This window comes from Oryzias melastigma, linkage group LG13 (genome assembly GCF_002922805.2).
Source record: "Oryzias melastigma strain HK-1 linkage group LG13, ASM292280v2, whole genome shotgun sequence".
NCBI lineage: Eukaryota > Metazoa > Chordata > Actinopteri > Beloniformes > Adrianichthyidae > Oryzias > Oryzias melastigma.
The window spans coordinates 7,659,062-7,674,388 of record NC_050524.1 but is presented as its reverse complement, the minus strand read 5'-3'; the positions used below and the strand labels follow the sequence as shown (position 1 = coordinate 7,674,388).

Sequence of the window (15,327 nt, the reverse complement as noted above, 5' to 3'; positions counted from 1 at the left end):
CCCTGGCACGCATTTGAAACTACAGATCTCGTTTGCAGGAAGCAAAGACAGTTCATCACACGCGATGCAGAAAGGCGTAGTTGCACCACATCAGATCAATCTGGCCACTTCCTGCATTTATCATTTTACAATGACGTCATGCACTAGAAACACCTGAAATGTTAATGACTCTGCAATAAAATAAAAAAATATCAACTTTTTATACACATATTAAAAGAAATGCTGTTTTTGGAGAAACTCAAACAGAAAATATTAATTCTCCATCAAATAGGTTTATTTTATTGTTGATAAAATTTCAGGGAGAAAAATAAAGCTACATCACTGCCCTCTGATGGCTAATGTTGGTATTACAATATCACTTTATTTTAAAAACCCACTCCAAAGAAAATCATGTTTTTGGGGTTTTTCACATGGTTTTGTGGCCATTTTTTTCATAATGAAAATTGCATTTGTAAGCATTTTCTTTTTAAATCTTTGTGAATCAGGAGAAGAAAAAAATGCAGTTTAAAAAAAAGAAGGATTTGTGATGTAGAAAATGTGTTGGGTGGGCAACAAATTCCTTTCTCCACGCTCTCAGCAACAGAAAGGGGAAAGGGGGCGGACTTGCTTTGCACCAACAATTCAAAGGGCTAATTTTTTAATCAACTCCTGCCGCTCTGCAGAAACTTTGTCCTGGAAAACAGGAAAAGGTTTTTGAATTTTGGCTAAAATGGCATAATTGTAATTAACAGACAACTGGGAACACGTTGAAAAAATATCAAAAGAGGATAAATTGATCTTTAAAGACAAATAAACTACAATTATCAAGATATTTAAGCTCATGTACATGAAAATAGTAAACACTCCAGTTATTAAACACTGAAAAGTTGTTCAGAAAGATATTCTTCTCAGTTCAGACTAGTTATGCAACAAAGTGAATGCAGTTTATTGAAAATGAAGTTATGCAAACACTACTTCATTACCAGAGGGGTGGCATCAGGAGAAATGAATAAACACATTTTTACAAATATGACCAAGAAGCAGCGTTCGAGTTAGAAACAAAAAGGTGTAAACATACCAAATACAAGGAAGTAACTTTATTGCAAAACAAAAAACCCCGCAGTATTCAGCATGTCTGTGCAAGTCAGGTCTCAAAGTTTGTCAATTTATGTTTCTATGTTGTGTTCTTTCCTAACAAGCATTAGTCAAGATGACTTTTAAACAAGTGTTTGAACGACCAAATGATTACAGATGAGTTAGGAAAGCCTAATACAAAGATAAGACGGCACAAGAATCTGTTATAAATGACAAAGTGTGCAAAACAAAGGTGGCAGATGTTTATTCAGCTGTACTGTAGTGAGGAGATGTGTGCTGCATGTGCCAAAAGGACTGTAAACTGCTTCATCATTTACTCAAAATAGGTTTAGTTTCTTCAGGTTAATGTAAAAAAAAAAGAAGCCCATGTGCAAATCAGTACACGCGCAAAGATACCTTTGATAAGGCGGCATCAGCAAACATTAGGGTATAAAAGAAGCACAATGTGAGGGGTTGATTGAGTTTTTATGAGTAACAGACGATATTTTAGTTTTTTTTTTTTCTCCTTCTAGTGTGATTTTATCACACGAAAAACTCATTTGTCGCCACAGTTTTGGATAAAGCACCGACCGGCATCCCCACACCCGTTTGTGCGTCTTCCGAGTGTGACCGAAACAAAGCCGAGCGTGGCGTCCACTCCTTTCGGAACGCCGAAACAGTCAGTAGGAGGAAGCGCCTGCCTCTTTAGTGTCTCCACAGATGGGATCTGTCCGGCTTTAGTTGGCCGTCTTTCGCCACAGGAGCAAACATCTCCAGTCCAGCCCGTTAGTCAGTTTTTGAAGGCCCCATAGCGACTGGCTTTACTAATGAAGGTCTTGAGCAGGTCATGGTCCATGTCTGCAAAGGCCTGGGTCTGCGTGACAGCGGTTAGGTGGTTGACACAAAACTTGAAGCAGAACTCCTCCAGGTCCTAAAAATGAAGAGGGCTGTCTGGTGAGTGCTGAGGAGTACAACCGGCTAGCCCCCGCCACCAAGGAGTTTGAGGTTAGGAGCTTACCCGGGCCTCATACTTGACGGCGGCGGAGAGGAGAGTGATGGCGTTCTCCTCAGAAATTCCCCTCTTGATGGTCTCCTGACAGAGCCTCTTCAGCCTGGTCTCTCGGTAGAACGTGGCCAGATCCAGCAGTCCTGGAAAACGAGCAGAGCCGCTTTAGCGCCCGTTTACATTCTCTGCTTCTCTGTAGAGCTCGCTTTACCGATAGCATCCTCTGGTGGCAGGTTAATGCTGTCTGTGTAGAGATATTCCAGAAAGGCTCGGTACACCAGGTATGAGAATTGGTGAATTTCAATGGCGTCTTCGTCCGTCTCGTTCAACAGCGCGCGGAAATGCTCGCACCTGGAGAGGAGGGGCAAAAAATAAAAAAAAAATAAAAAAAGAGAAAGGAAGGCTCTGCATCAGTAATTACGACATTAAAAAAAGTCTGCAGGCAGAAAATTAGAAAGCAGTAGTAGACTCTTTCCAGTTCAGAACTACATCCTCTTCCTTAAAACCAGAAAAAAAAGTTTTAACCACAAAAAAGGAAAACATGCATTCTTTCTTCATTCTTTATGAAAACTGAAGAGATTGAAGTTAATTTAGCAGCTTAATTCTTCAGAAATCCTAATTAACCTGTTTATCAGTGCAACAGCTCACCTATATCCAAAGAAAATCTATGGTTTTAGCTCCAAATATCAATATATTACTCCTAAATTCACCTCTGGATGCAAATGTAAGATAACTTTGTGCTAAAAGGACCAATCAAAACATTTTATTGATATATCAGGATTTCACAATAATCTTCTCACTGGTATAATACTATAATAAATATATTTTTTTTGTTTGTTTTTTACAATCCCTTAAAGTTCCACTCAAACTATATTTTTTCTAATGTAAAATCATTCCTAGTGTTCTTTAATCATAATTATGCAACTTTTTAGCTAAAATAAAGTTATTTTTAAAAATACATTTTCTGCAGTGTGGCAGGAGTTCATTAGAAATTTCCCCTTTGAGTTGTGTTGCAGAAGTAACACTACGCTGATATCCCATCATTCCTTTGTTCACACCCTCATGGCCCCAAGCCAACATTACAGGTGGGGAAAAAAAAAACTGAGCAATATCTGAGCTATCCAGCTGTACAGTTTTTAGCCAGATGGCAGCTCAGAGGAAGAAAATGAAAACATTGATGTTTGTCTGCGAGTGGATGCTTCAGAGACCCCGCCCATTTTAGTTGCTGAATCTCAAATATTAGCTTTTTTAAACCGCAGGATTTTAACTGATCCTGATTCATCGTGGTTTTAATAAAGAATTACTCATGGGAGGCATTTATAAAGTGAAGAAACGAAAAATTGCATTTCTTTTTTTTTAATAACTTATTTATCAAACAGTTTCAATACACAGTTGTTATATAAAACAATGTTTATTTTTTAATTGCATTTCTTAGTATTTCTTCATACAAATCGTTCTGAATCCAAAGTAGACAAAAATATGTTGTTTGTAAAAGAGCATAATTGTGAGTTTTCAGTAAAAGGGAAAACTCAGAGGTGAATTTCCAAAGAACTCCTGCTGCTCTGCAGAAACTATGTCCTACAAAACAAATTGGGTTTTTTTGTGTCTAAAAACAGCATAATCATAATGAAAACACCACAGAGAACAATTTTACAATAGATGAAAAGATGATCAAAGTGGGTTTTTAATGCATTTTTATCTCATTTTCATTTTATTCTTTGAATTAATTTGAGATTAATCTGTTTTTAGACTATTAATTTTATAAAAATCGAATAAATCTGGATTTATAGATACAGAAAAATGTTTTTTTTTTGGGGGGGGGACAACATTTTTTTTTAAAAAAGGCATGATTTTTCTTTAGTATTATGTCTTTTCTTTAAAATAACTGTTATTTCAACTGTATTCTCTCTCAATCTTGTCTTTATTTTCTTTAGCTGAGCTGACAGAACACATTTTGGAGCAGGGTCAAGTCTTTTTTTGTTCAGATTATAAAGATTTATATCACTAAAGTGTTCTTGAAAGGCCAAACTGCACTGTAAAGTTTACAGCTGACCGTCATGGGAACAATCAGCTCAGTTTTCATTGTTCGAGTCGTTTCACGTGATCAGCCGAAGCAGAAGTTTTTTTTTTTGTGTGTGAAGGTTCGAACTGAGGTTGACCGCACAGACAGCCTGGCTCCTTCCTCCTGACGGTGCAAAAGAGCAAAGAACTGGAATGCAGATGATCTGCGCTCGAGCGGGGTTATAAAAAGCAGCAGGGGAAACAATAGACGTTCTCTGCTCTGAGACGCCCAACAGGAAACTCTGCAGAGCAGGTCGAGTTTAAAAGAACGAAAAAGAGACTATTGGAGGGAGAAAATATGCCTTCATTTTTCAAAGTTACTATATTTAAGAATTCAGAAAGGCCAAAGAGTGTTCCTCTTCCCCTGAAAGTCCCTGTGGTTTAAGTGTCATCAGCAAAACCTCTGAATGTGGGAGAAAACAATGAGACTCATGTGATCAAAATACAGAAGGAGTCAAATGTGAAGAGAATCTTTGAGAAACTCTGCATATCATTCTGGTATGGTGAGAAAAAAAAAAAAGTTTGAATCCACTGAACTTCTAACCAGTTTGACTTTCTGACACAAAGAAATGCAGCTTATTTAAAAAAAAAGTCCTAATTTGTGATGTAACGTTGAAGAATGAACCAAAATCTTTACATATACAAAAAGTCACATTAAAAGTGGGAAAACAAACAAAAAGAATGTTTTCCCGGTGTTGTTTTCTGCTGAGAGGCCGCTCTGTTCTCACCTGATCTTCAGCAGCGCTTTGTGAACATGGATGCATTTTCCATCCACTAAAAACTTCAGGTCGGAGATCTCCGGACTGTCAAACTCCTTCTTCAAAGACTGAGCCACTGTCAGATAATCGTCACCGTCTGGAAAACAACAGAACAAACAAAGATAACATTCAGAAACAGCATCAACACTGTGATAATTTATGTCTTAAATTCACTATTAAAGTAAAGTCTGATACTTGGTAACATGTTCTCAGTCTGGTTAAAAAGACAAACTTTGACAATAGAAATCTCTTTCTGCCTCATGTTTTGAGAAATTGTGTTTCTGTGTAAAGTAGAGCGAAAACATTTAAGAGGAAAACAATCCAGGACTGTTTGATAAGATTTAGTAACCATTCCTAAAATGTTTAGATAGATAAATGGCATAAATAACACCTTAATTTATATGTTCTCCTCATCTATATGCCCCCTTTTTTCTCTCCTCACTTTTTTTTGCAGTTTTTTATGCTAACTGTTTGAGTTGTTCACATATGCTCAGTAAAATGTTGTACCATATTTTTGAAAAAAAAAGAGACTTTGTGTTTAACTTAGTAAACTCAATAATTGTCCTCTGTTTTTTTAAAGTTGCTCCATGGTGATTTTTTATTTGAACTTCTTCTTTGTATAAGATATATATGTAAAAAAAATCATATTAAAAGAAAACAAGTTTATGAATGTGTTCAGTAGAGCTTAATAAAAATAAAATGATTTTAATTGTTCAATAACGTTATACAACCTTAGTAATGTGTACTAATAGAAAACATTTAGAGTCAGGGTTGAGTTAAAGAATTTGGGTTATGTTTATATGCGTTATAATTTCCTCATAAAAATTTTAAAAAATGTTGTAACATTTTCGATTGGTTTTGGCATTTAGAAAACCCTAAAAGCTTTTGAAAGTGTGTTTTTTTTTTTTAATAGGATTTTTTTTCCTCAAAGACTGGCCCTGCGACACACTGGCGTCCCGTCCAGGGTGTATCCCGCCTTCACCCAGAAGTGGCCGGGTAAGGCCCCGGCACCCCCGCCGTGACCCGGAAAGGGATAAAGCAGTTTAGAAAATGGATGGGTGGATTATCAAAGACTGCAAATGTTTATCTGACTAATAAAATCTATTCTGATTAAAATTAAATGATATAGCTGACTCTACCCCAGAAAAATAGAACATACAAACAAAATATACGTCACATGCTCTTATGGTGGACGTTATTTGTCTAGTTTCTAAAGGGACACCATTTGTTTTTAAAGATAACACATTTGTAAATTCATAGTTTGTGTTTGAAGTTGTGTATTTATTTCTAACATCATTCAACCATTTTTGCAAAACATTTCTCCTTCTTAAAACCCTAAAAAATGTATTTGAACGTATTTGTTTTAGAAGTTTCTTGCAGATCAGATTAAACAGGCGATACTGGAGAGTTTGATTAGATTGGTATTTTTTTGTTTTTCTGGTTCTAGAATCCAATAGACTGAAATTGATTTTAAAAAATTATGAAAAAATGGGTTTTAGTGTTTTTAACTGCAAAATGAGCCTTTTGGAGGACACATATAAGAATTTTTTTTTTTTAATTGTATTTGAGTATTGTTTTTTTCAAAAACTCCCTGATCTGCTCCTTCCTGATTCATTCAATTGTAGACAAATATATTCATGTACATCTGTGTTCTCCTCATCTGAGTGGGATTTTGTTCAAAACTTTACAGCTGGATTTCTCAAATATCTAAATTTGTTGCACCACTAATGTTAAGTTTGGAGTTGTGAGGAGCTGTAAGCTAGCGGGAGAGTTTGTAAACAGAGAGATGATGGGAATTGGGCGGCAGGGTTGCTGCCCCTACAACTCAGAAGTGAGTTTTTAATGAATTACTGATGCTCTGCAGAAACTATGTTCAAGAAATTTTTTTTTTTTTAAATTTTGGCTAAAAACAGCATAATCCCAATTAAAAGACCACAAGAAATTATTTTATGGAAGATCAGAAGATGATTTATGGATCACTTATTTTAATGTCAATATCTTAATCAAACCGGGTAAACACACAGCAGAGCTGACCCGAGTTCAAACAAACTTGTTTGACAGAAAGGAAGCCCCAATTTCCTGTTTACTCTTCACAACCACTTCCAGGAATTTGCATCCAAGATTCGCACGTTGCCACTAAATAATCATCTATAACAGGTCGAAGTGTAAATAGAACAATGGCCACAATTTCACATGTTTAACAACCTTTAATTACAGAGAAGAGCTGACCTGAGGGGGCCCTTCTCTTTCTGCAGCGCTCTTACCGACTGACAGGAGGTGCCACGTCACCGCTGGAGTGGCGAAGCAGGCGAACACGTCATCCGTGCTGCTGAAGTGGGTGAGGTGTGGGCTGGACACCGCCTGACCGCGACACTGACCCCACATCAGGACCTGTCCGCTCTGCGTCTTAGCAGCTGACGTGTGGCTGGTGTGACACGCAGCCACCTCCACCATCCTGGAGAAGGAAGGCACGAGTTAAATACCCATAATTCCCTGTCATCAAGTAGATTTAAATCTGTCAAGAAGGGGAAAAAACCCAACAACTTTACATTTTCTGTACTCTAAAAACAGAAAATGCATCCACCCAATTTAAAGGTCAGTTTATTGGACTCATGGTAGCGAGTTCTCCTAAAATTTGTGGGTTCAAATCCACAGTTGGTTGGTACCTCCCAGCTAAAAAAAACAGCCTTAACAGCATATTGAGACTTTTTGCACAAAAAGCACAGAATTAAACATGAGAAAGAAAACATTTTCATGTTGACTCTCCTGAGAACGATAGAAAATATTTTAAAAAATGTCGACAAAAGACAGTCAGAGAAAAGTTACTTTGTGACCTGAAATTGAGTAAAGCTCCACTTGATAAAAATATTAGTCTTAGGCCTGGGAATCACTGGGTGCCTCACGATACGCGATACATGGTTCACGATATTGATAATATCGCGATAATTGGTAAAAATCGTCTCTAATAACTTACATTATATAGAAGAACACATATTTAAAAAGATTCTGTCTAATTTTGTGCAACAAATAATAGACACTTTGGTGCAACATTGCTGAAATCAGTAACACTATGTCTTTGACAAGCACCGACACCGACAGAATTGGAATTATTTGTAAAGTTCCATGTCAACAATAGTAAACATAAACAGCAGTGCCACGATCTAGTGCAAAAACGTTGTAAACAACACACCAAAAATTAAATATTTCAAGTAGCAGCCGGGCACATTGGTGCTCACAACAGCCAGCCTTGCAACGCGGACCTCCCATCTACCTCCAAAGGAACATCTCGCCAAACGATGATGAATATAACGTTTTACAGCCTCTTCGAATGAAAATAAAAGATTCATACTTAGTGAAAACCCATTGAAAAATCAATCGTAGGGCTAAATATCACAATATATTGCAATATTGATATTATGTCGAATCTGAATTCTTCCCTTACCCCTACAATTGTAGGGGCATTCTTAGGGGTTGGGTTGTCTGAAATGGTTTAAGAAATGGGGACTTTTGACTGCGTATCCCTCCGCCAAGAGGGTGATCCGCGTCACACCGCGGAGGAGAAAGGCCATTCTTTATGAGAAGTTTACATTTAAATGCAAGTAATGACTTTAAAGTTACAAAACTGATGTTATGTATTTCCTAGCACTAGCAGCTACGTGCTAACTTAGATGACTGGCGACTATTGATGACATCATAACATGAAGACACTATTTTTCCCATATATCTCAAGCAAAATATAGGGATAGGGAGCAGCTGTAGGGGGAGGGGAAGAATTTGGATTTGGCCTCAGTCACATGTGCGAGGGGGTTGATCGGCACAGGTGCTTTGGGCTTTTGGGTTGTCTGGACCGTGGGGGTTGTAGAGAGGAGCCGGCGCAAAAAGTGTCCGTTCTTTGAGGCTTGTTCGACTACCTCAAGTGACGTCATATAGATGGAACGTACCATTGTTGTGCGTGATGTAAGTGTGTCTTTAAGTATTCATAAGACTATTAAAAGTTGCACACACTTTTTATTCATCATACTTTATAAATCCTTCCAGCTTCAAATGAGTGTACTTTATTTCCAATAACCCTATCCAAAAGAAGTAAAAGCAAAGTTCTAACCTCTCCTTGTCCGTGTTTATTAGCGTCGGGAGAGCTTGGTTGCTTTTATTGCCCGTCCCCAACTGTCCGTACGAGTTGGCCCCCCAGGCGTAGACGAACCCTTCGTCTGTAAGCGCCAGTGTGTGTGCATATCCACACGCTACCTGAAGCAGGGAGGAAGAACACCTTTCAGGGGAACAGGAAAAGACACCAGAAGAGATCTGGAGGTCTCTTAAGGGTTCTTACCTGAACTACATTGACCCCCTGGAGGGCAGCGATTCTACACGGGGTCTGCTGGTTTCCATTGTTCCCCAAACCTAGTTGGCCGTTGCAGTTGTAGCCCCAACCATAGATCTAAAAACACACAAAAAAAGGAAACGTTTGACTTTTTTGTTGGTATATATTTCAACTAGAACAATTAAGGTTTATAACAATTATTTTTCTATTAGTTGTATTTATTTTTAATAGTTTTTATAATGCAAAATGAAAGTATTTATTTATTTAAGGAGCAGTTATTTCCCCTTTGGTTTAACCCTTGTGCTCTGGGTGATGCTGTGGGACCTCTTGTGGCGTGGTATCTGGTTGTTGGTCATGTGACTCATTAATTTGAAAAAAACGTGTTTCCATTGCAGTTTCGTGAAATATGTCAATTTCACTTTTTTGATAAACGTAAGTTTTTCCAAAATTGCCATGTTTCCATTAGGCACATTTATTATGGTCTTTCTATGACACCATCTTTTTCTTTGTAAAGAGCAAGATTGCTTGAAGTAAAATAATAGGATTTGATCTGAAGAAAACGTCAGAAAGTACTTTAATTAATAGAAGCCTTTGATAATACAAGCTTCAACAGGAAGTACACCATTTTTGGGGTTTATGCGCCAGATTATATTAACCAACTGTTTTAGTCTGAGTATTATCTAACCTTAAATTGTACAGAAAGTTCCCTAACTAATCAGTAAAGGAGTCCAACTTTAGCTTATTTGTTGAACTATTCTAGAACATTTTCTGTCACAGTACCTCTCCGTTGTCCAGAACAGCCATTGAGCAGAGTTGGCCACAGGCCACGTTGACCACCACTTTGCTCTGCAGGCAGCTGCTGACCCGGCGCGGTGTTGGCTGATTGGCAGTGGACCCAGAACCCACTTGGCCCGAGTTGTTGTAGCCCCACGCGAACACCTGAGCACCAGCAAGTTCTATGAGATGTGCGGGTTAAGCAAAAACCAGACACATGGCTTGTTGAGAGACCCGACCTTACCTCTCCATCAGTGGTCAGGGCGATGGTGTGATGGGAACCGCAGGCTACCTCTGTCACCCTTTTGCCAAGGAGGTTGGTGGACACCAACGAAGGGGTCAGCCCGTGGTTCGTGGTCCCGTTGCCCAGTTGGCTGTATCCATTATGGCCCCAGGCAAACACCTCACCATCTATGGAGGAACAGATACACATTCAGTTGTGGTTTCACAAAGTGCTTTTATGTGGTTATTTTTTTTTTAGCTGTAATTAATTAATCTACTGTAATCTCATCTAATAACTGCTGTAAAAAAAAAAGCCTAATTTTGAAGTATTTTCATTTAAATTTGAGACGCCATAAAAGATTGGGAATCTATTACCATGACAACACGTTTAACCCTTTAACTGTACATAGAGAACTGGACAGAGCAGATGTGATGTCACCCATAGAAAATGCCTTCCCTCATTTTGCTCTAGCAAATTGAAACCTATTCAGTCGCCATTTTTCCACAATATGGATCTCACCACATTGGAGCCAGATGACAGTGATTGGTTCGAGTCAACGTTTCTATGGCAACTACTGTTGCTAATCAGGATTAAGCTTGTTCGAAGTCCACACCCCTTCCACTGAAAGTGGCTCGGGGGAACTTCTCAAACAAATGTTTGAGGAGGGGTCCAGTGAGCACTACATGCTTTTACTGAGCAATCTGATTGGTCAGTTTTTAACTTTAATAACTTGTGATACAGAAAAAAATATGAAAAAAGTAGCATTAGTAAGAAGATGTCAAGGAAAATTAACCAGAAAAAGAATGATTATTCTGATAAATAGAATGACTGGTTAATAGTTGTTTCTTTCTGAATTGAAGTCTATGGGATTTTGGCTTCTGGAGCCAGCAGCTACTTCCTGTTTGTCATGCAAGAGGGAGGTGTCACTCAGTCCAGTTCTTCTGTACAGTCAATGGTTAAACTGCAAATAAAATAGTCTGCTTTTTGCAAAAAATGACTTAAATCTAAATTTTTAAAAAAGACTTAAGTAGTAATAATTGATTTAATATTTATTTTTGTAACTGACCATGGTATAAGCAGGTCAACGAAAGAAGTGGACCTCACGGAAACAAGCGTCCGACACAATCAGGCCTTCGTTTCATCCTTTTTTTATTGTATTGGACATCTCAGGAATTACATAATAGTTAATTGTCTAAGATTAAAAATGAGATTAAAGCAAGATCTATAAGTAATTAATCGTGGTTACCGAGATAACTTGACACCCCTAATTTTACATGATTACCTCTTTAAAAATAATAGTTGACTTTGGTGCTGGGGGATATGACCAAACATATGATGTGGGCGATAGAAAAGCAAATATTGTGCAATTTCTCTTCTATCATTTCTATCGTTTTCATTGCATAACTGCTGTGCAAAAAGGGTTTTCCTACAAAAATAAAAACTGAAACTGTTGTGCACTTTAAAAAAATGTTTCCCATGTGTGACGATTCAGTTACATGTTACTTGAAAAAATAAATCCAGTAAGTAATGACATTTTTGTCACTTTTTAATCAGGGAATAGATGAAAATATACTTTATGGTTATTTATATCATGATATATAACTTTTCCCATCTCACTCAGAACTAGTTGACTTTGAAATTTTCCTTTAACGGATTTTTATTTCTTTGCCTCCTGTGAAAACCCCCTCATAGTTTTTTTTTTTAAACCATTATATTCAAAGTAGAGTACCTGCTGTTGCGATAACCACATGTGGTCCAGTCCCATAGCTTAGGGACACAATCTTCTTCCCACACAAAACATCAATCCTGCGTGGCTCGATGGTGCTTTGAAGGTCTCCCAGACCCAAACAGCCACTGCAGTTGGTGCCTAAAGCAAAGACCTGCGAACACACATCAACACAGTTCAAGTACCACTGATGCTGATAAATGACACATTAGCTCTACATGGATAAAATCATTGATATCCGTTTAAAGACCATCTTTTGATCTATTTTAAAAGCGTTCCCAGAGGTATTTTAACTATGATTGTGTCTTTTTTGTGGCATTTTAAGGACGTTGTTTGTGCAGGGTAGCAATAGTTCATTAGAAATTCAACTCTTGAGTTGTGGGCGGGGCCTTTCCCACACATTAACCACACCCTCTTTCATCTTCTTGTTGTTGAGAGTTCAGAGCAGGGTCACAAATGCACTCTTTTCCCAAACAGCATTTTTTAATTGCTCCTAATTCACAAAAATTTAAATAACGAAATACCCAGAAGTGCAATTTTGATGTTAATTTTCTTTATAAATGTCCTTAATAATCAGAAAAAATGCAACAAGAAGATGTTAAAAATACCAAATACACAATTTTCATTGAAGTGAGTCTTTAAAAAACACAAAAAATTGCTTTTTTATCCTCCAGAAAGGCTTTTTTTAAAATGCCAGATTGTGAAAAATATTTTTTCTTGAGCTAAAGCCTTTCATAGAAATGTAATTATCATTTATAAGCCTGACTTATTTATTATTTCTTGCTTCAACAAATGTAGTTTGCAAAAGATGGATTTCCTTCCACAATTGCACAAAAACACAGTAGATGGATAAATAAGAAAGCATGAACACATGGAGTCGTTCTGCACCTTTGCACTGAATAAAAATAGAAGTTGCTCGGGTATTAGGCCGATATGGCTAAAGATAGCCTCATTCTATCTGCTTATCTCTGTGCTGTGAACTCTCATTATAACGCCTCAGGATGGAAAGCCTGAACCATTTGTTTTATTTAAGTCTCAACACGAACTGATCAAATAAAAGAGTATCAACACTTTGAAGGCTTGTTGCACACCTCCATTCAAAGCAGCTGATTAAGGCGGCCCTGCTTAAAGCCCCAAAGGTTACCTCATCGTTAACGGTGACATAAAGAGCTTCGTTAGCAGCACTGCCAAAGACACAAGCTTGCCGGATAAGCCGTAGCTCCTCTGGAGGAAGGAGTGCAAACACAGGCCACTTCCCCACGTCCAGCATAATACTCAGCTATGAGGAGAGAAGAAAACACAGTTAGAAATCTAAAGCTGCAGAAAGTCATTTACTTGTTAAAAAATACCAGATTCACAACGTATTGAGTTTCCAATGCACATTTTGGTTTATTTTATCATATAAAACCACATATTAGGTATTAACTTGAAAATATGACACAAAACTTGATATAAAATGGTATAACTTTTCTTTTTTTTAACTTTAAAAAACCTCTAGCATGATATAAAACACGACAAGCTCATTTACAGTTGAAAAAGACACATATAAAATCAACTTATAATAGTATATTATTGTTAAAAAAATACTAAAATTTTAATATTTTGCCTATTTTGCTGAAGTTGGTCCAAAAGTAAACACCATATTATGTCTGTAGCAGACAAATACAGCCTACTTTTGATAAATCTGACCCAATTAATGGGTTTAAATGTGGCTGAGTGGATGACAAATAATATTTAACAAAGTATTACACCAAAAAGAAGTCTTAAGGAACTCCTATTTTATAAGGATAATTCTATTTCCTCTGTAATTTAATGAAAAGTTGAATATCTGCAGAAAACAAAAGCAATTTTCCAGTATTTTACTTTAAAAAATGAATAGCAATTAATAAAATAATACATTTTAAAGCAAGATCTCACTGCCAAAATACTGAAGAATTAGTATTAAAGTTCAGCAGCTTATAATTTGATGTAAAAATTCCACAAAAACTCAAATATTTCTTAATTTTTCCCTTTCAAGAGCTATTTTATAATTGTAAAAACTATTTTTCACATAATTATATGACTTAAATGAAATAAAGGAGAACTTTCATGCACATTGTAATGTATTTTGAATTATCTTAAAATAAAAATTGAATAAACATTTTTTAATTGTCTTTTAAACTCAAGAAAAAGTCAAATGTATTGTTTTTCAAACTCATTTTTGATTTAAAAGTTTTATTTGGAATAAAACTTAAGACTAAATTTAAGCTTATGTGTTTTGACTCATTATCGACAACCTTGTTTTTTAAAAAGTTACATTTAAATAATATGTATCAATCTATTCCATCAGTTTCTCTTTGTCTGCATTTTCATACATTTTTTAAATATTATTTGACAAATCGTGTTCCTGCAACTTTAAAGAAACCTTCCGATTAAGATTATAATGTAAATTCTGCACCGTTTTCCACTTGCTTTAGACTCCACAAGAAGCATGCAAATATAAGTAGAGGCATTAGCATATGTTTTATTAAACGCCTGAACTCCAGAAGTATGCAAAATCTAAATTTGTAAAGGAAACTAACTCCTGCTGTCTCTTCCTGGGGGATGATGGGAAGTCGCAGCTAGCATGAACGCAGCCCTCCTAAACTATCCCTTACAGTCCAAAACAATTCAGCTTTTAGTTTTATAACAGCTAAATAATGCAGCCTACAATCTAGAAATTAAAACAAAAATTTAAGTTAACTAAAGTTTACTGAAAATGCAGGCTAAACACAGACAGCTGATTAGCGTAGAGCTGACACAGGAGCTGCTAATAATGGCTCCAACTGTTGACGTTACCTTGTTGTTCAAGCTGGAGTTCCGTCCGTAATTCTCCTTTTCTAGTTAACAGTAATAATTAAAACTTTTCTACAAAAAAACATCTCCAGCGGGACATTAGTCGGGTAGCTTCGGTGTGCCTCGCAGGAGCTAGCTTTGTAGGCTACATCACAGCTTGAAAAGAAAAAAAAAACAAAAACGTCAGTCCACTTCCCATTGCCGGATGGTGCGTTTAAGTCGAGTAGGAATTTTGGGATTCAACACAAAATGTGGTTAACTGTAGGCAGTTTTAAATATTTTGACTGGAAATAACAATAAATCGGACATATTTGATTAAATTAAGTCACATTTTTTCACTTAACAAACGTGAGTATCTTTATTTTATTTCCAAAGTGCCACTTTCAAATGAGGTTCTCTTAAGGAACAATATATATAAAAAGCTAACTCAGATCAATTAACTTTTGTTCAATTTGATCCAGACTATTCCAAAAAGGCCTAAATAAATCATATCAATTTATATAATTGTCCAACAGATTATTTATTAATTATTTACTGAACAAGCTAGACTGGCATTCAAAATTTGTTTGCACAAAATGCTAATAAAATGCAAAT

At 36.6% G+C, this 15,327-nt stretch overlaps 1 protein-coding gene across 2 annotated transcripts; it reads right to left on the bottom strand.

Moving 5' to 3' along the window:
- Positions 1-898: 898 nt before the first annotated feature.
- On the bottom strand, positions 899-14,969 carry rcbtb2 (regulator of chromosome condensation (RCC1) and BTB (POZ) domain containing protein 2). 2 transcript variants are annotated; one of them, XM_024276721.2, is made up of 12 exons: positions 14,737-14,969; positions 13,064-13,198; positions 11,923-12,073; positions 10,215-10,381; positions 9,977-10,135; positions 9,206-9,313; positions 8,981-9,123; positions 7,143-7,333; positions 4,849-4,975; positions 2,271-2,410; positions 2,072-2,202; positions 899-2,000 (listed from the first exon to the last, which is right to left on the bottom strand). In XM_024276721.2, the coding sequence occupies exons 2-12, from the start codon at positions 13,187-13,189 to the stop codon at positions 1,899-1,901; spliced, it is 1,545 nt and encodes a 514-aa protein (XP_024132489.1). In that variant the 5' UTR covers positions 13,190-13,198; positions 14,737-14,969; the 3' UTR covers positions 899-1,898. The 2 variants fall into 2 exon arrangements, with proteins under 2 accessions (XP_024132489.1, XP_024132488.1); XM_024276720.2 differs by having other exon boundaries at positions 899-1,984; positions 14,737-14,964.
- Positions 14,970-15,327: the final 358 nt, after the last annotated feature.